At 31.5% G+C, this 23,492-nt stretch overlaps 1 protein-coding gene across 3 annotated transcripts in view; it reads left to right on the plus strand.

The window, feature by feature from the left end:
- The window catches only part of LOC127701480 (AP-1 complex subunit gamma-1-like), a 39,819-nt gene extending 16,327 nt beyond the window's left edge, over positions 1–23,492 (plus strand). For all 3 annotated transcript variants that reach the window (XM_052205356.1, XM_052205357.1, XM_052205355.1), the window contains 18 exons: positions 688–784; positions 1,358–1,434; positions 2,491–2,586; positions 3,186–3,266; positions 3,867–3,965; positions 4,717–4,772; positions 7,144–7,257; positions 7,728–7,868; positions 8,276–8,330; positions 9,014–9,226; positions 12,038–12,165; positions 12,800–12,904; positions 13,547–13,688; positions 15,166–15,292; positions 16,178–16,279; positions 16,948–17,108; positions 17,896–17,994; positions 19,234–23,492. In XM_052205356.1, the coding sequence (XP_052061316.1) occupies positions 688–784; positions 1,358–1,434; positions 2,491–2,586; positions 3,186–3,266; positions 3,867–3,965; positions 4,717–4,772; positions 7,144–7,257; positions 7,728–7,868; positions 8,276–8,330; positions 9,014–9,226; positions 12,038–12,165; positions 12,800–12,904; positions 13,547–13,688; positions 15,166–15,292; positions 16,178–16,279; positions 16,948–17,108; positions 17,896–17,994; positions 19,234–19,335 (1,995 nt within the window). In that variant the 3' untranslated portion in view covers positions 19,336–23,492. The remainder of the gene's footprint in view (positions 1–687; positions 785–1,357; positions 1,435–2,490; positions 2,587–3,185; positions 3,267–3,866; positions 3,966–4,716; positions 4,773–7,143; positions 7,258–7,727; positions 7,869–8,275; positions 8,331–9,013; positions 9,227–12,037; positions 12,166–12,799; positions 12,905–13,546; positions 13,689–15,165; positions 15,293–16,177; positions 16,280–16,947; positions 17,109–17,895; positions 17,995–19,233) is intronic.

Genomic DNA, 23,492 nt, shown 5'->3' on the forward strand with positions numbered 1-23,492 from the left:
TTAGGTAATCACTTACACTCATCCAAACAGCAGCAATTTGAACAATACAAACGATATCTTGTACATGCAATAAGAAGTTCAACACAGTTTATTAATTGGTTTACATAACTTTATTTCAAAATGATGAAACATGCCGTATTTTATTCCTCTTTTAATTTATGCAAATTTAAAGGGTTATGCATACGACCTCAGTGATGCAATACACAACAACAAAACGTCTCCTCGTGTAGTTTCTAACTCAGAGACATCACTGTTACTGTTAGATCAAGGTACAGTTACACTTGTTTGACCCAATACTTCACAAAAAAGGACTTTACTTGTCCATGTGCAAGACTTGTCACCCTTAGAAAAATGCATTATTGTGCATCACGATATTATTACATCACAAAAAAAAAAATGACCGAAATGACTTGGGAAAATTTCCGGATCCTTGGTTCTTACCTAAATTTTTTTTTTTTAATTACTATATTTACTTTACATGTGTCAAAATTTTTGTTGTTTGTTATTCATAGGTCAAAATTATTGTTGTTAAGTATTTGTTTGTTTACTTACGATGCCATCAGAAACGGATATATGCTTGTCATTCATTATACATTGTAATTAAAGACAAAATCTCTGTTTAGTATAGTTTTAATGCCCACATGTGCTTTGCTAAGAATTTTTTTTCATTGTATTAATGTATTTTAGGCTATCCTGTGTGCCTTCTGTATCATCAGAAAAGTACCAGATTTACTGGAGATGTTTATACCAGCTACCAGGACTTTACTTAATGAAAAGAATCATGGTAAATATACAAAGAACAATTTGAAAAAGATAATCATGTATAATGATAAATGCTTATTTTTATGCCTCTGCCGTAGTTTATTTATAAATCTTAATTACCACACAATTGCACATAGATCAATGTGTACAAATTTCTTTTGGTCTTTTGTTCATGACCAATATAGATTGAAATCAAAGAACATTTCATGACTTTAGATTATAAGTATGATAGACCTTTATAGGTATTCCAAAATTTTTCTATTAAGAAAGTTCACTTGAATATGATGCATTAATAATTCTCTCTCTTATTGAGATTATTCACTTGAAAAATTTACCTTTACATAAATAAATAAATACCTTAATTACATGTTGTTTTGTTTTTGTCTCACCTGTGAGGCTTAGGCGTGCCATTTTGAGTGACGATAATGTCAACAAATTATTAAAATTTTGATTAGGTCACACTTGCAAGACATAAATTGTATCTCAGTGTTGACAGTTTATTATTTAATAAGAACATATTTGAAAATGGTTATTTAGCCAGTATCCATACCCAAGGTATTATCATAGTTTAACAGTGTTACCCTTTCTTTTCAAGGAGTGTTGTTGACAGCAGTATGTTTAATAACAGAGATGTGTGAGAAAAGTCCAGATGCTCTGCAGCATTTTAGAAAGGTATCTTGTCTGTGATTTGTTTCTATCGTTATGTAAATGGTCATTAGACTTCTAAAAGTTATTATTGGATTCTGTACCAATAGACCACTTTGAAGTTAGTTGGTTTTAGTGAATATCATTCGTGCGTTTAGGGGCATCGTCACTTCATTTCCATGTTGAGCTAGTGGTTGAAAAAATAAAATGCTGTATTGCATGAATTATTCGGCAAATTAAATTCTTATAATTGATAATTCGCACTGCTGTCATTAGGGATTTGTGATTAAGTACCTACGGAACAAACATAATTTCTAGTTTATCCTGCATAATGACGATCACGAAGACGCATGATGAACTTTAATAGTGCAGGGATACAGGCGATCCCCTCTATCTGGTAAATTACAACATAAAGGTGTGCATAATTGAACTTTTCCAGTGAAGGACATAACTCAAAAGTGGTCTGTTGCAGCCTACTTATTATACTTTTATACTATTAATAGATCAGTAACAACTGATAACGTTGGATTAAAGCTGCTGCTTTGAAGTCTATTGAATGCTCTGTGGTTAGAATTTAAAAATAAAAGCACATGGTCATAGAAATAAGGAGGTCCCAAGGAGGCATTCAAAAACCATACATAAACAGACAGCACCATGACAAATAAAAAATGATCAATAGACAGTATAAAACAAAATACTACACAGAAAATCAAAGAATGATAGACATGAAGCTAGCAAACTCAGTGACACCTGTTGTGTTGCACATTGCAATTCAAAATTTCGTGTTGCATCACATTCTTTGATATCACAATTGAGGGATAGAGGACAAAAGTTTATAAAGGTTTGCAGATTTGACCTTTTCCATAAATGTTCATGGAGACAAACATAAACAACAACCCAAATTATTTAACTCGGCAGAATGTTAATGATGGCAGCTTTGATATGTAAGAGATAAATTTTTCTTTAATTTCTTTTCAGATCAAAAGAACTTAGTTTATGCACGATTTTATTTATCTGAAAAAGACAGCTACTAAAGAAATGATACTATTTGACAAAAAATTTAAAAAGCTATATGTATTGTAGGTTGTTCCACAGCTTGTTAGAATACTAAAGAATCTAATTATGGCAGGATATTCTCCTGAACATGATGTTTCTGGTGTTAGTGATCCTTTCTTACAGGTTAGTACCATTAATTAAAGGAAATTTTTTCTTTGTAAATTACTTTGTAAAAGACAACATATATCAACCTGGCATCCAGCCTTATCTACTGTACATCTACAATAAAACCATCTGACTCTACATCACAAAACATAAGAACAAAATAACACTTACAAAAATATTCTGAGGATCACTAAACAAGCAATCAAAAAACGCACTTCACATTACAAAAAAACATCATATATATATATAGTATCCAAAAGGCATATAGCCTTGTAATACTTCGTTCCAGGAACATACATTTATGATTTAGTTATATTAAGGTTTAATGTTGGTATGTTTTGACATTAGAACAAAACACAAATAGATTCTGTTTTGTTATTTGGGCTAAGAAAAAAAACATATGATAATTGAGAAGTAGAAATATATTTTATCAAGATTTGTTCTGACTAAAGTTATGGACAAAGAATAAACTCCAATTCATAGTATTGCCTTGCCTTCCAATGCTAAATACAATGCGATGTTTAAATTTTATTTCATACTGCAAAATGAAAACAATCTTTACCATCCATTGTTCACAAGCACTTTGATTTTATATAGTTGTGCGTAATTTCTTTTAGGTTAAGATTTTAAGATTATTACGGAGATTAGGAAAGAATGACACTGAGGCGAGTGAAACAATGAATGATATATTAGCACAGGTATGTTTGAACAGTAAATAACATAAATTTTGTGGAAACACCTTGTGAAGACAAAAACCCTGCAAAAATGTATAGATTTTTATTATACATAAACTAGCAATTGCTTTATATGTGAGCCCTGTAAAACTCTTTGTTTCTTATAACAGAATCTTACAATCTGATTGGTTTATTACCCAAGTGTAAATAGCACCTCCCCAAGCTCAACTATTTACACATGGGGATAAAAACAAATGCATTTAATAAAGCATACAAATGATCAAATGTCTCTGTGAACGGTAAAAATACCTATACAATTTGGCAAATATCATGGCAAAGAGGCTAAGCATATCCTTGTACATATACCCTGGCAATGTCAAAGTATATTATAATTTAGTTCTGTACCCCATTATGTAAAAAATTGTATTTGAAGTTCTTAGTAAGGAATTTTACACCGGTGTTAAAAATTCCATACACTTTTGACTCAGCACCAGCTAAGTTATTTGTAGCCAAAAAAACCTCATCTTAGTACTAGTTTCAAATATATACATTATTACATACCTCACAGAAAGTAACAGAAATTGTGAAACAATATATAAAGATATTAATTATTTACATTGACAGGTGGCTACAAATACTGACACAAGTAAAAATGTTGGTCATGCCATTTTATATGAGATTGTTCTTACTATAATGGGTATTAAGTCTGAAGCTGGTCTTCGGGTAAGTAAACTATGATTTAAAAAGGTTTGAAGTAAGGAATATTCAATAGATATATGGGTAAAACATCGAAAATAGAAATAAAGAAAAAAAGATCTGTTTTTGTCTTTTAATAATATGAGATATCAGAATTTAAAAATTAAAATATTTGATGTTAAAAAAGTTTGTAGATTTTGCATATCAAATGTATAGGAAGAAATGCATGTTAAACTATTTGAAGGATACATTAGGGCTATTCCATTAAAATGTATGTGGGAGGGTAGGAAGGGAAGTTTAATTATTGAATGTGGGTCATGGGTCTTTTTTCAGTATGCGTCTATTACCATTATGCAAAATTATCTAAAAAATGGTTCTTGGTTGTAGGATAATGTAGGTTTTAATGGAATAGCCCTTAGAAATAGGTAGTTTCAAAATATTTTACCAGACATATATTTAATACGCAAGTTTATAAAAATATTGAGAAATATATGGGTTACTGTGCAAACCATTTTAATGCATAGCCTAGGAAAAAGTCAGAGGACTACAAAATATAAAGAAGTTGAAAAGATCAGAATCACATCTTTAATCCATTTTCATCTGTCAAAAGATTCACTTCATTGATAGTGAAAATTGAGTGTGTTACTAGTACATTTTCTTTTCTAAAAATCTCATTATATATTTTCATAAAGGGCAAATATCGAGAGAAATTTCATATTTATATTTCATACTGGAATAAAACTGCTCCAAGTTAATAGAAATGAATATATTTTTGCAGGTGTTAGCTGTTAATATTTTAGGAAGATTTTTGTTGAATAATGATAAGAATATTAGGTAAGATTTATTAAATTAATATACATCTTGCTTGTATTTTTATACGCCCATTTACGGGACGTATTATGGTATACCGTTGTCCGTCTGTCCGTCAGTCCGTCTGTCCGTCTGTCGTCAACATGTCGGACATTAACTCAAAAATGCTTTAACCAATTTGCATAAAACTTTGGTGAATTGTTTATATCTATTGACGTGAGCTCCCTTTCGTTTTTCATAAATTTTAGATTTTACTTTTCTGAGTTACAGGGTTTTATTCATTAAAAAAAGGGGGAATTTCCAGTTTTCGGACAATAACTCAAGAATGCTTTCACCAACTTGCAAGAAATTGGGGTGAATTGTTGATATCTATTGACATGAGCTCCCTTTCGATTTTTATATATTTTATTTAGTAAGCAGGGGGGTATGTAATGATTTTCATATTTTTGCGGTCGTATGACGTTGGCGTCGTCGTTGTCCGAAGACACATTGGTTTTCACACAATAACTTTAGTTTAAGTGAATGGATCCCTATGAAATTTTACCATAAGGTTCAATACCATAAAAGGAAGGTTGGGATTGATTTTGGGAGTTACTGTACCGACAGTTAAGGAATAAGGGGCCAAAAATAAGCATTTTTGTAACTTCCAGACAATAACTTGTGTTTTAGTGTATGGATCTCTCTGAAATTATACCTCAAGTTTCCATACCACAAAGGGATGGTAAGGATTGGCTTTGGGGGGTAATGGCTCAAACCGTTTAGGAATTTGGGGCAAAAAAGGGGAAAAAACAACGGTTTCCTGGTAAATGGACAATTTAAAAGCAGTGTAAGGGAGGTAATCCAAAAACAAAATTGTACAATTTTATTTTCATTTTAGATTTCAAAATTAAAATAAATAAATTTCTTCAAATATTTTTTTTTTTTGCAAAAAAAATGTGGGGGGGGGGGGGGGTCAATTCGCAACAGCATAGTGTATTGCACAAAAGCAAATTGAATATAAATTCAAATCATATAACCATTTCTAAGTTCTTTGACTACAGTTATTCGGTGTCAGAAACCTATTATATGTCAAATATTTAATTACAGTCCAAATTCAGACCTGTATAAAGCGCGAATATTGCGTCCATTTTCACCCCAACTGTTCAGGGTTGGGCCTCTGCGGTCGTATCCAGCTGCGCTCAACAAAGCATTTTATTAGGTCTGTTGGCCAATTTGTTAATTTGTTTTTCTGCATTTTATATTCCCAATTCATAAGCAAAAGACCTAATTTCAGTGAGACTTTTAGGAAAACACTTTTGGATAATTGCATTATGCACCTTCTATTATACATTTTAATCAGACTGATTTGTGGTGATTACACAGAACTAAATATTGATTTAACTGTATCAATACAATTGGGTAGGGCTTGTGTATACATTTAAGTGAGGTTGTATTAATGATCAATTTTGAATGAGTGACCATTATGGGATACACATTTCACATTTTTGGTCATTTCAACAAGTTACAATGAAAAGAGTTATGCTGCAGATGGAAGTTTTAATTTTTCTTTGAAAAGTTATGAGTTCCTGTAGACAGTGACTGTTTTCAATTGTTCTTCTGTAGGTGGTGACTGTTTTCAAATGTTCTTCTGTAGGCTGTGACTGTTTTCAAATGTTCTTCTGTAGGTGGTGACTGTTTTCAAATGTTCTGTAGGCTGTGACTTTTCAAATGTTCTTCTGTAGGCTGTGACTGTTTTCTAATGTTCTTCTGTAGGCGGTGACTTTTCAAATGTTCTTCTGTAAGCTGTGACTGTTTTCAAATGTTCTTCTGTAGGTGGTGACTGTTTTCAAATGTTCTTCTGTAGGCAGTGACTGTTTTCAAATGTTTTTTGTCTGTTAGACTGATCTACCTTGCATTCTACAAAAGGAGTTTGAAAAATAATGTACAGAACGAATTTTGAGTTGTTTCATTATACATATATGTACATTTGAGTATTGCACATGTTTTCGCCACCATTTATTTTTTTTCTTAATGAATAAGTTTGTTTTAGAACATGGTTTCAATACAAATTTGTACTCTTGAACTTGACAATCTGCCCAAATTGATACTGAAAATTAAAAAATGACAATGTACAATCAATTCACTGGTAATTGATAGATTATATGCCAGAAATTTTTAAAAGACACTTCAGTTTATTTCACCCATTAAAACAGAAAAAAAGTATAATAAAGCAATCGGTGATTTAATTGTCATACACAAGATTTCACTCTGTGCATAGCAATTTCTCGTCAAATAATACTTTCAGCTGTGAAAATAAGCAGATTGGTATAAAGTAGAAATCACAACAAAACAACAACAATCTACTTAATTACTTTCCGTAAATCCATGTATGATTTAGTTGACTTGTTTGTTTCAGATATGTAGCGTTGAACACCTTACTTAAAGTGGTACAGGCAGATTACAATGCAGTCCAGAGACACAGAACAACAATTGTTGATTGTCTCAAGGATCCAGATGTTTCCATTAAAAAGTAAATTATTTCCACATTTTTTATGCAATGAATTGAACTTATGTCAAGTCTTTTGTTGATAGAATTCCTCAAGTAGACACCATACAAAAGGAAGCAGTGTTGTTGTGTCAAATCATAAATTGAAAGACCAGTGTAACAAGAAACTTTAAGAGGTTGTTGATTTTATTTATTGATAGACCTGTTTTGGTTCATGTCAATGGTTGCACATATTCATCTATAATACAAATAATTATTCCCTGAAATTCAAATTACTATTTTTGCTAACTTCAAACTTGCTTGGGTATTGGACATGTTTATCATTTTATTGCTTTGAAGGTCATTTTTTGGGGACTTCAATTTTAAGCTTAGAAAACTTAATTTCAGAGTAATATACGGCACAACAGTATATATATAATTCAATGTTAAATACAAATTTTGTTATACATTATTGAAAAATAAACCAATAGATAACAATATATATCTGTTTACAGGAGAGCTGTTGAACTGTCATTTGCCCTTATAAACACAAGCAATGTTAGAGGAATGATGAAAGAATTGTTACACTTCTTGGAGACGTGTGAACCAGAATTTAAACCTGATATCTGTTCAAAAATTGTAATGGCTGCTGAAAAGTAAGTGCATACACACTACAAGTAAGAAATCAGAAGAAAATTGAGCTTTATTTTAAGCTCATTAATTAAACAGTTTGTTTCGAAACTGATGTGAATTTTTAATGTGAGTTTTGCATTTTAGCTTGATACCAGGAAATGTTTGAAAAGATTTGTTTATTTTTAAATTTGAAAAATGTATTCTAATAAATGGGATCATCAGCTGTTATTCCATCAGTTTCATTATAGAAAACAAATTATATTGGTGGTACCCCATGATATGAATGGAGCTCCAGCCCTGAGATATTTTGTTTTACAGCCCGCTAGAAACTGAACTTTGAAATTTAAACAAAACTAATTTATAATTTTTTAGCCCAAGAAGGTACATAAATGCCCAAAGTAACAGATAGTAATGTTTTGTTTTTTTTCAGTCATTCCCCTACAAAGAGGTGGCATATAGATACTGTGATGAAAGTTCTTATAACAGTAAGTCAATATATCTTTGTTAATTGTGTTTAATGAAAGTAATTCTATATATTAAGTTACAAGTACAGATTTTTTCTTTTCTGCTGTCACTTTAATAAGAGTAGTGGAGTACAAGATATAACTGTTTGAACAAATATTGAATAAAATAAAAGTACATCATATACTATCACCATTATAGTATGGGATCATGAACCTCTTGTTATTTGCAACAATGGCAAGATGACCTAGATCTACCAACGTAGGATAGGGTCTGTCCTTAGCTTACTGAATCTCTCATGCTTTACTAGAGTTTATGCTTTCTTCACTCTATAAAATAATCTCCTTTCTAATTAGAATGTTTTGAAAAAGGGGTTAAACCCCATCAAATAAAGAAATTAAGATGAAATGCGAAAACTCAATCATTTTCAGAAATGTAAAAGACAGACACTTTACACGAGGATTAAATTGCAGTCCGGAAATATTATGTTGTCACGAAAGAAATTCACGTAAAATAATGGAAGACAAAAATAAGGCATTATTGTAAATAACTTAGATCATCTCATTCTTAAAATAACTGTAGAAAATTTTAATCATTACAAAGTATATAAAAAAGTATTTTACTATAACATTTATAAATATACAGACAAAAAAGAAAGTTATTCATTTGCTAATTAGTTATTGATTATGGAATGTTAATTCTGTAGGCTGGTAATTATGTGAGAGACGATACGGTTTCAATAACCATCCAGTTAGCTGCAGAAATGAAAGAACTCCATCCATATATTGTGCAACAACTTTTTAAAAACTTTAAAGATCACTTAGATGAACAATCCTTAATTCAAGTGTCAGTTTGGTGTATAGGTGAATATGGAGAATATCTGTTGACTGGAGAATGTGGAGAAGATGAACCAGTGCAGGTAAGTTCATAGGTCAAGTTAAATATATATATACGTGTTAAAAATGTATAATACTTGTTTCCTGCCTAGGTTCAATACCACAAAAGGAAGGTGGGGATTGATTTTTGGGGTTATGGTACCAACAGTTAAGGAATTAGGGGCCAAAAATGGGCCAAAAATAAGCATTTTTGTAACTTCCGGACATAACTTTTGTGTTAGTGTATGGATCTCTCTGACATTGTACCACAAGGTTCCATATCACAAAGGGAATGCTGGGATTGATTTTGGGGGTAATTGCCTCCAAATTTTAGGAATTAGGGGCCAAAAAGGGGCAAAAAAAAAAAAATTTCTAGTTTCATGACAATAACTTGTGTGTAAGTGTATGGATCCGGATCTCTCTGACATTGTACCACAAGGTTCCATATCACAAAGGGAATGCTGGGATTGATTTTGGGGGTAGTTGCCTCCAAATTTTAGGAATTAGGGGCCAAAAAGGGGCAAAAAACAAGCATTTTTCTAGTTTCATGACAATAACTTGTGTGTAAGTGTATGGATCTTTATGAAATTGTACTACAAGGTTACATATCACAAAGGGAAAGCTGTAATTGAGTTTGGGGGTAATTGCCCAAAACGTTTAGGAAAAAGGGGCCAAAAATAAGCATTTTTCTAGTTTCCAGACAATAACTTGTGTGTAAGTATATGGATCTCTCTGAAATTGTACTGCAAGGTACCATACCACATAGAGAAGGCTGGGATTGATTTTGGGGGAAATTTCCTCAAAATTTTAGGAATTAGGGGCCATAAAAGGGGAAAAAAACAAGCATTTTTCTAGTTTCAGGACAATTACTTGTGTGTAAGTGTATGGATCTTTATGAAATTGTACTGCAAGGTTCCATATCACAAAGGGAAAGCTGGGTTAGAGTTTGGGGGTAATTGCCCTAAACGTTTAGGAATTTGGGGCCAAAAAACAAGCATTTTTCTAGTTTCCAGACAATAACTTGTGTTCAAGTGTATGGATCTCTCTGAAATTGTACTGCAAGGTACCATACCACAAAGGGAAGGCTGGGATTGAGTTTGGGGGTGATGAATCATAAGGGGGTTCAAAAAATTGGGGGGGGGGGGGGGGGGGGGGGATTTTTTTTCCCTTTTTTTTCTTTAAAATTTTCTATTTTAAATTGGTTATTTCTGATTTATATATAAAAGCAAATAATAATGATATGGTTTGAATAGGTAAATTAAAATTTTTTTAAGTTCTTAGACCACTTTCATTCTGTGTCAGAAACCTATGCTGTGTCAAATATTTAATTACAATCCAAATTCAGTGCTGTATCAAGCTTGAATGTTGTGTCCATACTTGACCAAACTGTTCCGGGTTCGACCTCTGCGGTCGTATCAAGCTGCGCCCCAGCGGAGCATTTTATTTTCTAAACGCCTTCACATATTGAGCTGATTTTAAGTATGTGAGTCTACTATGATGAGTTACAGATTGATTTGACGTTTGGTTCTGCTTTGCAGATTTTTGCAGAAATTACGGGCTTTGGACTTTCAAAATTTGCACTCCTAAAAATGTTCGGACAGATCTAGTTTTTGTCTCGCCTTGACGGAGTCAAAAAGCGAGACATAGGTATGCTGTTTCCGGCTTCGTAAGCGTCAACAATGTATTAGTTTGTGATTAGGTCTAGTTTATGGTGAACCACAAGTGGTAGGTCTATCAAAAAAAAGTATCATATTTGGTATGCAGTTGTATTAGCATTCGCACATCTCATTTCCATGGAGATTATTTGGCCCTGCCCCCTCAGTCATGGTGTATTGATATTGACTTCAAAACTTTTGCTTATTTTACATGTATTAGTTTGTGATTAGATCAGTTCAAGGGGAACCATTAGTGGTAGGCCAATGTTAATTGGTATCCAGTTGTTTAAGCATCAGCACATCTCATTTCCATGGAGAATATTTGGCCCCACCCCCTCAGTCATGGTCTATTGACTTTGAAACTTTTGCTTAGTTTACATGTTTTAGTTTGTGATTAGATCAGTTTAAGATGAACTGCTAATGTTAAGTCAATGATATTTGGTATGCAAATTTAATGGCATTTGCAAGTATCGTTTCCATGGAGATTATATAGCCCCACCCCCTTTTCATGGTTCATTGACTATGAAATGTTTACATAGGTTACAAGATAATGTTTATGTTTTCGGTTTGTTTAAAGGGAACACCTTATAATAAGTCAATGATATTTGGTATGCAGTTGTTTTAGCATTGGCACATCTCATTTACATGAAGATTGTTTAGCCATGTACCTCAGTCGTGGTTCATTGACTTTGAATATTTGCATAACGTATGTAACATGTTAAAGTATTGCTATTTTAATTTCAACATTTGCATAATCAAAATTACAAAAAGGAGAGACATATTTCTGTGATAACAGTTTATTAAACTTTTCATTGAAGATACAGGAAGGTGTTCTGGACTTAAACAGTTTTCATCCAAAATTTATCCATGCTTAACCAAAAATGTCAAATGGCAGAACTATTTTTATTTTGGCATCTCTAGCAAGTAGCAACAAAACATGATGTTTAATACATAATTTATATTGTGAGTGCAATGCTGATGGCCTTTTTTATATACTATGTATGGGTCTCCTTTCAAATGGATTTTTACTATAATATAACTTTATTACAAATGTTTAAGCTTGACTTAACAACTTTATTACACACACATTTATATGTCAAGAGACTTATGGAAATATTCCTTATTAAAGTTGTAAAGAGAAAGTTAACATGCATGGTGTAAGGTTTGAAAAACAAAGTTTATTCTTTAATTTATTATCAGGCATCTGAAGATGAAGTTGTAACAGAGTTGGAAAAAGTTCTTTCAAACCACAACTTGAATGAAATTACTAAAGAATATGCTATTACAGCTTTAATGAAACTCAGCTCTAGATTTAGAACATCTATTGGGTATGTCATTTAATGTATTACATTTATTTATGTCTCATCAAATAGTAAGTTAGAAGGTTGGAGATGGTTTTATTATAAGAAATCATTCAAGAAGGGTTGGCTATAACATATTTTTTAATTCAGTTAGCCTTTTTACACATGGGGTATTCTTATAATTATAACACACAGTTAAAATCTTCCTGAAACAATGAATATGATTAACGTATACTCTAGGAGTGGGGCTATATTGCATTCACCTTGTCAGAAACTACTGAACAGAGTGACTTAAAATTTGTGCAGGGTTTTGACAGTGATGAGTTTTAATGTGTGACTGCTTTTCAGATTTGTCAGACAATTTCTTCCTGTTTTCCGGTACATTGAATTGCGCGTGGCGGTATGCATAACACAATAATGTGTGCATTGTTGATTAATTATAAATTCTATTAACAAGTGCTTGTTCCAATGCAGTTAGCTGTGTTGTCAAGAAGACACTTTGTAATTATGAAATTTTTACTTAATTGGGTTATGAAAAATAATTTTAAACTCTCATGGCTGCCTTTCAGGTTAAAATGAATGGCAGACTGTTTGCGATGATGTTTATTTTTGAGTTGAAAGGACTCGTCGCATTTCTTTTATTTGTATTTTCTATTTATAGGCGAATCAAAGATATAATGAGTGTGTATGGTAAAAGTGTTAATGTAGAATTGCAACAGAGATCTGTAGAATATTCACAAATTTTCAATAAATTTGATAGTTTACGGTAAGTATTGTAAAATTTGTTTTTGATGTGACCAGGTACTACTATCATTTATTATCTTTGTTATTTTTCTTTACATTAAAATATAGAAATAAGAAGGTGTGGTTTGATTGCTATAAATGAGACAACTTTCCACTAGAGACCAAATTTAAATGATATAAAAGTTAGCAACTATAGGTCACTGTACACCCTTCAACAATGAGCAAAACCATACTGCATAGCAAGTTATGAAAGGCCCATGAATGACAAATGTAAAGCGAATAAAACATTAATTACTAACAACATGATAAATGTTCAAAACAAACAAAAAAACAAATATGATATGTGACAACAACTGAATTACAGGCTCCAGACTTGGGTCAGGCACATACAAAATGTGACTGGGTAAAATATTTTGTGATTAACTAGTGAATAAAATAAGAAAAATGTTTGTGTGCAGATTATATGTTTCTGAGAATTTGTAATTTTTAACTGTTTACTTAACAGATCAACATATATAAATGTATTTCTCAAACCAACTGATGAATTATTTTGCAACTATGTATTAACCATCAAAGGGATAACGCTCCTTTGAATTGTATGAGAAACACAATAATCATCTGATGTACTCAGCAAATATAATGATTTAACATCTGTTTCTTTCAGGTTCTCATTACTAGAACAAATGCCTTTAATAGAAACAAGTAGAAGTAAAAACATATTGCATGAAAATAGTAGTGAAAACTTATTAAATGGTGTCTCTGACGAAGGAGATGTACAGAAAGAAAATAAAAAGAACTTACAAGAGGTAAAGAGATGTTATTTGGTTTTAAATTTATATTCATTCTTGATGTTATATTTCTAACCTTCAAATGTAAACAGTAATTTCCCTTGTGTAAGAATTTTACAACTAAGTTATTTGAATTTGTACTTTATATACAAAATTTCTTTAAGTGAACCATGAAGTTTTTATTAGCTTTTGTAAATATAGAAACAAGCTGGACAAACTTGTACTTCAGTCATCCATTTATTACTTGTTCCGTGATTTGATTGGTTATTAATTACGATTGCTACTCTTTTAACAGGCAGTACAAATTGTTAAAAAACAGATAAGTTAAATATAAGAAGATGTGGTATGATTGCCAATGAGACAACTCTCCACGAGAGACCAAATGACACAGAAATTAACAACTATAGGTCACTGTACGGCGATCATACCGCATAGTCAGCTATACATAATGTTTGTTTGATGGTCAACTTGACAAATAAGGACTGTTCCATAAAAATATACCTGGGACCCAGGGAAGGCATTCCAAAATCTCATCTATGGGTGGGTTTTTTATACAGTGAAAATGTAAAAAAAATTCAAAAATTGCCTCTATAGACGGTTATCCCATTTTTAAAGTGCCTTCCCTGGGTACCATGTATGATTTAATGGAACAGCCCTAAGCCAAACTGGATTTGTTACTTTTTCTACTCACTGGAATGAATATGTAGCAATTTGATTTAAATCTTGTATCAACTATAAACTGGCATGGCTTCTATGTTGTAAAAAAAAAAAATACAAACTCATGAGTTCTTCATTAACTTTGTCTGTTTCTCTCAAGATAGAACAAAGGTTTTCTTTTTTATAGTTTTGCTCATTTATCATAGATGAAATCATAGTAACATACATGTAGTTATGAAGCCAGAATAATGATTTAAATTTTTTTCTTGTTATGATCTAAATGAACATTTCTCTTGATGTATTTTATTTCAATCCAGATATCTGATTATTTTTGAATTATTAGGAAATCCAAGATTGAATAAGATCTCAAAATATAAGTATCCTTATCATTAGAGCCCTACAAATTATGTGGAAGTAATCAGTAATCAGGTTATGCCTCATTGCCTCCATTGTCCCATTACAAATCGTTTCTGGCCTCCGTCATTCAATCACAAATCATTTCAGTTCTCTAAACTATAAACTCTCCCTTGGATTTTGGTAATGAAACTTTGTATTATTATTCATCACTACTAGGATGTGTCCCATACAAATAAGAAGACCATACATTGAAAGTTATGGTAAAAAATTTAGTTCTACTTAGCCACCCCCTGTGCATTTGTTCTTGGTTTCTCCTTTATAACTTAAAAACCCCTTGGAATTTAGGAATTAACTAGTGGTACATTGGTAAAATTTCTGCCTTACATGGATATAAGCTATGTTTAAATAATTAAACCCACTTGTCCTTTAGTTTCCACCTGTTTTGCAATTCAATCAATTCAATTTGTTTATTTAATTACAGAGTCAAAATATATTGGATATACTAGATGTGGGTTCTCCAACACAACCAACACAACCACCTCCTAAATCTGGAGTTAATGATTTGTTAGATATACTAGGAGATGTTGCTAATGTTACCTCATCTACTGGTATGTACTTTTACAATATTTTAATTTTCTGGATCATTGAATTGTGTGCCCTAAGAACTTAAAAGTTATGTTCTGACATTGGTTAGTTGGTTAAATAATAAGACACTGGTTACTGGTTTTACCTGTAATATTTCTCATCTGAAATCACAACTTTATTACCAGTAAAAGTAGTTTTGAATGCCACATAGCTAATGTGGTTCACAGAGGACAGCTGCAGTTGATGTACTTAAACAATGATAAAGGGTGTCCTTACTGCCCCCTTATTTTGATCTATGAAGGAGGCATAGCCAATACGGTTCACAGAGGACAGGTCCAGTTGATGAACTTAAACAATGATAAAGGGTGTCCTTATTGCCCCTTATTTTGATCTATGAAGGAGGCATAGCCAATGTGGTTCACAGAGGACAGGTCCAGTTGATGGACTTGAACGATGATAAAGGGTGTCATTACTGCCCCTTATTTTGATCTATGAAGGAGGCATAGCCAATGTGGTTCACAGAGGACAGGTCCAGTTGATGGACTTAAATGATGATAAAGGGTGTCCTTACTGCCCCTTATTTTGATCTCTGAAGGAGGCATAGCCAGTGTGGTTCACAGAGGACAGCTGCAGTTGGTGGACTTAAATGATGATAAAGGGTGTCCTTACTGCCCCTTATTTTGATCTCTGAAGGAGGCATAGCCGATGTGGTTCAGAGGACAGGTCCAGTTGATGGACTTAAATAATGATAAAGTGTTCTGACTACCCCTTATTTTGATCTCTGACCACAGAATTTTAATGAGAATTTTTTAAAAATGATTTCACCAACATATCAGTTGTTATAACCACTCATTTGTTTTTTCTCAATGTTTTATAAGTACACAAATTGAATTATACTTTTGTTTCAGCACCGGTTTCCATACCTAATACACAACCAGTGCCAATGGGTAATGATTTGATGGACTTATTAGGTGGCTCTCCAATTAGTAACCAAATGAATGGAGGAAATGGTAAGTTTTATCTTACTTTGGGTTTGTTTAGATTTCATGTCTCCCTGAAGCTTAGCAGAAAGGTGTATTTGGTTTGACAATCATCTTATTGGCTAGATACCAGCTAAGGCCATATCCACTACTTCTTCAACCCTGGCATTACCACATTAGTGAGTTGTGATTCTAGTTTTAATTCTCCTGACTAAAAAACAAGGAATGTATCAATTGAAGTATGGTTTGCTTGGGCTTGTTTCAACTCATTTATCTGTCATCAATATCTTCTTATGTGTAACGCCCTGTCATTAATAATAAATTGCAGATGTCATATTGTGTAATAGAAACTTAACATGGGATTCTATTATAGACAAATATCTTAAATTAAATAATAAAAAATAAAAGTGGAGGCATAAATACTGTAAACCAACTTTTTTTCATTGTGAGCCCTTTCTAGCCTATTTTGTATTAATAATTTTTGCTATTTTCTAACTTAACTGTGTATACATATGATAGAAGATCCAAGTTTGACAAGTTGGTGATGATATATTTACCTTAGTTCTACTCGTGAAAGTCGTGAAAATTAGTTGGTTGACAGTATATATATATCTAAAAAAAATCTTATATAGAGATAAAAGGATAAAAAGAATTAGCTGCAAAACTTAATATAGATATGTTTTATGATATTTTTTTAGGGTTCCCGCCAATGACTGCATTTAACAAGAATGGTTTACTAGTAGAATTTTTGATTGAAAAGGACATCTCTGATCCAGACGTCACATCAATAAATATCAAAGCTACAAACTCCACACAAAGTCCTATGTCTGAATTTGTCTTTCAAGCTGCAGTACCTAAGGTATCAAATATATATATAAAGAGTTTATTTAAGGAATTTTCTGTTGTGTGAATTTAACTAGACTTGGCTATTAGAAATTCACAATTGTTAATTTAGGAATTGTTATTTGATGGAAAATATGTGATGGAGATAAAATGTTCTTCTTTTCTACTCAAATTCCATAAGTTAATACTTTAAAAAAATCATAGATGTTGGATGAAGAATTAAAAAAAAAAAGAATGAAGTGATGTGACAGTATATAAAAAACCATGTTAAAAATAATTGATATAAATCAATTTTGGATTTTTGTCTCGCCTTGACGGAGTCAAAAAGCAAGACATAGGTATGCTGTTTCTGGCGTTGGCGGCGGCGTCGTCAACAATGTATTAGTTTGTGATAAGGTCTAGTTTATGGTGAACCACAAATGGTAGGTCAATGATATTTAGTATGCAGTTGTATAAGCATTGGCACATCTCTTTTCCGTGGAGATTATTTGGCCCTGCCCCCTCAGGCATGGTCTATTGAAACGAAACTTTTGCTTAGTTTACATGTATTAGTTTGTGATTAGGTCAGTTCAAGGGGAACCATAAGTGGTAGGTCAATGATATTTGGTATGCAGTTGTATTAGCATTAGCACATCTCATTTCCATGGAGAATACTTGGCCCCACCCCCTGTCATGGTCTATTGACTTTGAAACTTTTGCTCTGTGATAACAGTTTATTTTTCTCATGTTCTGTAGAAAATATGCAAACAAACTTGTGTGTTAAATAATAATTTTTTTACATCATCTGATATTTTATTTTTCAGTCATTCCATTTACAACTAAATCCTCCATCGGGTAATTCTGTACCACCAGCCAACTCTGGTTCAGTTACACAATTAATTAAAGTAAAAAATCCTTCTAAGGTAAGTTCATCAACAAAGCAGCAGAGAAAATATTTTACTGGAATCTCAATAATGTTGTTAAATATATACAGATTTACACATGGCCTTTTCCATATCGGCCCAGGTATTATCCTTCAACCCCATTTCATTCAGAGACGTGTGTCGAAGGCTGATATGGGTGGAGGGATGAAACCTAGGCCCGTATGGAAAAGTACATATATTAATCTTTTTATCATATCCTACCAATATACAAACGCACCCAGACTGATAACCCCATATCAGATAAACCATGTGAAGTTGTGAATTAATGGCTAGTTTACTCAGGCACTTTACACATATGCAAAAACTATCATATTAATGCTAAGTATTTGATAAATTATGGTAACTTATAGTGCTGGGGAACCTGTGATGAATTAACTCATGGTTCTGTAGATATTGAGTAGAAAGTTGTATGATAATTTGCAAGATGTACTATTTTATTGAAAAATATTTACAATCAAATCTTTCTATCTACCTGAAATAAAGGCATTTGATCCAAAGTTTATTATAGGTCTTCATTCAGTAATATTTACGAAATATTTTTGAAGAGGCAGAGCAAGTTTTGAAAATTGATGATTATGATATAAATCTGAAGAAAAAAAAAAATGAAAAAAGAAAAAATGTTTACTGGCATGGATGATATAGTTACTAGAGACAGAACTCCGTAGAGAAAGGAAAAGATTGATTCATTGTTTAATCTCACTTGAAGCACATGTGGCTATATCATGATAACCAGTGTTTATTGGTTGAGGAAGTCGGAGTACCCAGAGAGAAATGCTAGTCGATTAAGGTTGTAGTCTATCACACCTTGCCACAAGTGAGATTTGAACTCACAACCTAGTGTTGAAAGGAAAAGACAAATTATTTTAAGCTTAATTGATGATTTTTCCTTATTGTGGAATACTTTTTCTAAACAAGAAGCTTGTAGTATTGTTCTTTTTCTGTCAAGCATTGATAATGATGAAGAGGCAAGTGAAAGCAAGAGTTATCTCTAAAAAATATACCAATTGTAAGGGACAGATTCAGAAATTTAACATCAGTTCGCTAAAATCACATTCTCAGAATATCACAATTTGAAACAATGACATAAAAATCCAACCACAAATATGAATAAGATAAACTATTTCTGTCTACAAAATTTTAAATACCAGATCTATATCTTATTCAGTTATTAAAGAAAACTTGACCAGTAAATTTAATATTGAAAATTATATTTTTCAGCAAACACTGCGTATGAGGATTAAGATTTCTTATAGTCATAATGGACAAACTGTTACAGACATGGGCGAAGTCAATTCATTCCCTGCGACATTGTGGCAATGATAAAACGTTTTACCAACCTTCATTCTTCATCTAGTGCAAGCTTCCTTTGTGTCACATGATCATCATAGGATCTGTGAATGAAATAAGTAGTAATTATTGCTCATCATGTGATATTGGTGTCCAAGACTTAATGTTGCTATTTGTTAACATGTCAAAGTGGCTAATATATTCTTTAACATTATATGAGGGAATGTATACTTGAGCATATTTAGAAAAGTTTGCAGGCAGATGGGATGTGAAGAATTGTAGAAATGTTTGCTGATGAAATACCGATTGGTTTTTAAATGGATCATTTTCAGACACATTCGGATGAGTTTGTTGATCGAGATATCAGCCTTTTTTTTAGTCTGCAATAGAAATTTCAAAACTTTTTTGATGTTTGGATGTATCTTTAAACTGAATTCAGCGGTCTTTATCATTTTCAGCATTTATTTATTATACATACTTTTGTGCTATCAAAAAGCAATTCCATGTTGGTTTGAATTAAGATGGAAACCTGATAATAAGTTACTTATGCAAAAATTTAGTATTATTGAGATTTGCTGTTATTTCAGAATTAGGTATAAACCCAATTTAGTAGTTAAAAAGTATCAAAATTTCAAAAGAGCATAAAGAATGAAATACATGGTTGTGTGAAAGAAGAATTCAATTGTAATGAAATTTTGTCATTTATGCAGTAAAATTTAGCACGAACGAATCTTTGATCAAAAATCTGATATGTGTTTGTTTCTTAGCTAATAACTCCTAAAAGTCCAAACAATTAAAAAATTACCTTTAAAATCATTATTTTTATGGAGGTCCTGTCAGTCAGATCTCAGACATAATACTGTTAGAATTTTCTGACTTTCTGGAGACAGAAAGTGTTGAAAATTCTGACTTTCTGGAGACAGGAAAGATTTGGTTTAAGAATCAAATAAAGTATAACTCTCTTAACACATTTGTTTTTATTTTTCATTGCTTAGCTCCCCTTAATGCCACATAGGTTTGAAGCCCAAGCATGCTCTTTCATTAGTTACATAAAATGGTTTCATCATGTTTTGATCTGTTTGAGTTCTGACTGAGTGCATTGTCCTCAATAAAATCACAATCACTTTAAAATACAAGCATTGTATGGCATATTAGTTAGTAACTGCCATTTTTCATGACTTGTAAAACTCCTACATAGGCATTATAATGCTTGCAATGAATTGTTTTCTCAGTGTGAAAAAAAACAACATAATCAGTGTATGGTTGTTAATATTTACTTATTCATACATGATTTACATTGTATTGAAATATTTTTGTTTTCATTTTCATTTTCACAGTCATTGGCATTGAAATTAAATTTGTTATAAGTGTTTTTAACAAACTCTTTATTTTTGAATGAAACCCTTGTTTATTATATCTGGTTTCTCCTGTACAATATTCCAATCTAGAGCATGCAGTACTGTTTCAGGTCCAAATTAATCATGGAGTCGAAAGAAGATTATTCAATACTAGGATAAGACACACCAGTTATAAATTGAAAGTAGTTACATGTTTGGAATACAGAACTGTACTTAAAGTTCTTGTGTAAAGATCTTTCTTAAATAAATTAAATTAAAGGAATGTGCTTAAATTTCTGAATAAATAAATAATGACTTGTATAGGTACTTAGCAATTGTATTTATATTTTAAAAATTGTGAAAAATTATTGGTAATTGGAATAATGTATGATATATTTTCGAAAGAGCTCCTTCAATCATATATTATTCTTCTGAAAAGATCTTACAATGAATTTTACATGAATGCTAATTGCATGTCATACTAGTATAATTCAACCATAAAACCAGTATGCATTGAACTCTTAATAGGACTAAATTTATTGTCTAAGCTCATGAGCATGGTAGTAGAAGATTTGCAATGAGTTCACATAAATGCACAGTAGGAACAAATCAAACCCAAGGCACTATAGACTGCAGATGTGTGTAGTCATAATGTTTAGGTTACATGTAACTATCTCAACAAAATGTAGATAATGTGCAGGGCTATACAAATGTAAATACTTATTTGGATATTGATGTTCTCATTTTAGATGAAAAATTGGTTGAGGATTCACAAAAATTTGAATGGTTCAGTTTAACTAGATTCCACTGTAGTGTTGAACATATACTGTATACAACTTTTCATCTATCCCTTCATTAACACAAAAAATTATGTTCAATTCTTAATGTTTTAAAGAAATATAATTTTATTTTTTGGCGAAATAAATGTGATAAAGATCAAGTGCTGAGAGATAAAAAAAAATAATATTTAATACTGTGGAATGATTTATTTTCGTGGGTACCAATTTTCGTGGATTGGGGAAAAATGTTGTTTCCATGGATACTTAATTTCCTGGTATTGCCAAAGTCTGCATACAATCCTATAGAAAATTAATACTTCGTTGAACATTAAAAGTTGTGGTTCACCTATACCTACGAAATCTAAGAAAATTAGTATCCAACGAATAATAATGAATCCGCAGTATGCTTAAAAGTGCTACTTTACATGTATAAACATTCCATCTGTGTCTTTTATATATTTGTTTTTGTTACAACATTTAATTCAATATGAATGCTATGGTATACCAGCAGAACAGAAGAATGTCAATGATGACGAGCTGTTTGAGGCATTTGAAGAATTATTTGTACAGAGGAAGTTTGATTTGATAATTGTAATATTCTTTTTCCGATCTTTTGTCTTAATATGCATGTCTATTTGCTGGCTAATGTTAAACAACTAACAATCAATCAGTCAGTCAGTGTGGCTTTAAATGTAAACAGATATAGTTCCAATTAAGTATCAATCTATTTATCATATGCATGTGATTTGAAAATAGTCCCTTTTGTATTGACTTATAAATCTGTTTAATATTGCAGTCTTTATTTTTAGTCTAAACTGTTATTTAAAGGATAATCATTAATTTCTATATTAAAATATTGACAGCATTATATTTGTCTGAATATTTTTGGAAAATTTCCCTTTGCCTCACTGATGCTAGTCTTGCAGTGAATTCCTTCCTTTACAAACATTATTTCTTATATGCTTAAATTAGCCATGGATATCATTTGTTCACCCTAGGAAAATAACTTATACACAGAAAACTGCATACCAGAATACTTTTTCCACACAGTATAAACATATAAGTAAATTGGAAACTCTTCACCTAGAATAAAACACTGACCATGACCTAAAAGACAATTTCTGAGCAAAAAACTATTGGTCCTCAGTGCTGTTATTTAGGAAAAAATATGTGTATGCACTGGTCCAAGGGTAAAATTACATAGAAATTATTTGGAATAGATTGAAATTTCAGAGATCCCCAAATAAAAAGTTATATAGGATAGTCATTGCATAATCTGAATAATAAATAAGTTGTTCCTTGAGAACGTAATATATAACATTTTGTTTGATAGAATTCATTGGTGTTGATGTTCTAGATATACATTCCTTTACCGCCTTCAATTATTTATCTGTATTTTACAGATATATATTTTAGTACTGTTTAAGTTTTGAATCTTGGTACAATGTGTTTATAATTGAATTCAGCTGTTTATTAGAAAATCAAATATTTTATTAATATTAAGGTTTGGAAACTGAGATCTATGGATATTATATTTCAATAAGCTCCACTGAATTAAGTAGATAACTGTTGAATATCTTGTAGGTAAATAGGGGAGGTTTATAAATTCTAGGTAAGCTTGCTTTAAAAGAACACTTAATGGCTTTGCATTAATATAAATACACAGTTGTCGTAACTGGTGTATTATTTTGAACTATTACAAATGAATAAAGAGAATAGTTATTTATACTTTAGTTTTGACACTGAAACTTTTGATTTCACTGTAGTGCTAATAAATGCGAAGTAAAATAAGAAAAATTGATTCTTATCAATCGATGAAACAGAATGAAATGTTTCTTTGAAGTTTTATTTTGCTTTATATTTGTGTTTGCCATTCTGTCAACAAATTGTTAAGTTTATTTTATATATGTGATCCTTTGTTTACATTCTAATTTATATCATGCTAAATATAATGTACATATTGTAAATTTCAGGCAATGTGTAAAAAATGGAGATGCTTTTGATTGTTAATGTATTTGTATATGTATGAAGCAGAACAAAAAAGATCCATAAATAAACTGACAACTAAGAAAAA

The sequence above is a fragment of the Mytilus californianus genome, unplaced genomic scaffold (assembly GCF_021869535.1).
Source record: "Mytilus californianus isolate M0D057914Y unplaced genomic scaffold, xbMytCali1.0.p SCAF_5, whole genome shotgun sequence".
NCBI lineage: Eukaryota > Metazoa > Mollusca > Bivalvia > Mytilida > Mytilidae > Mytilus > Mytilus californianus.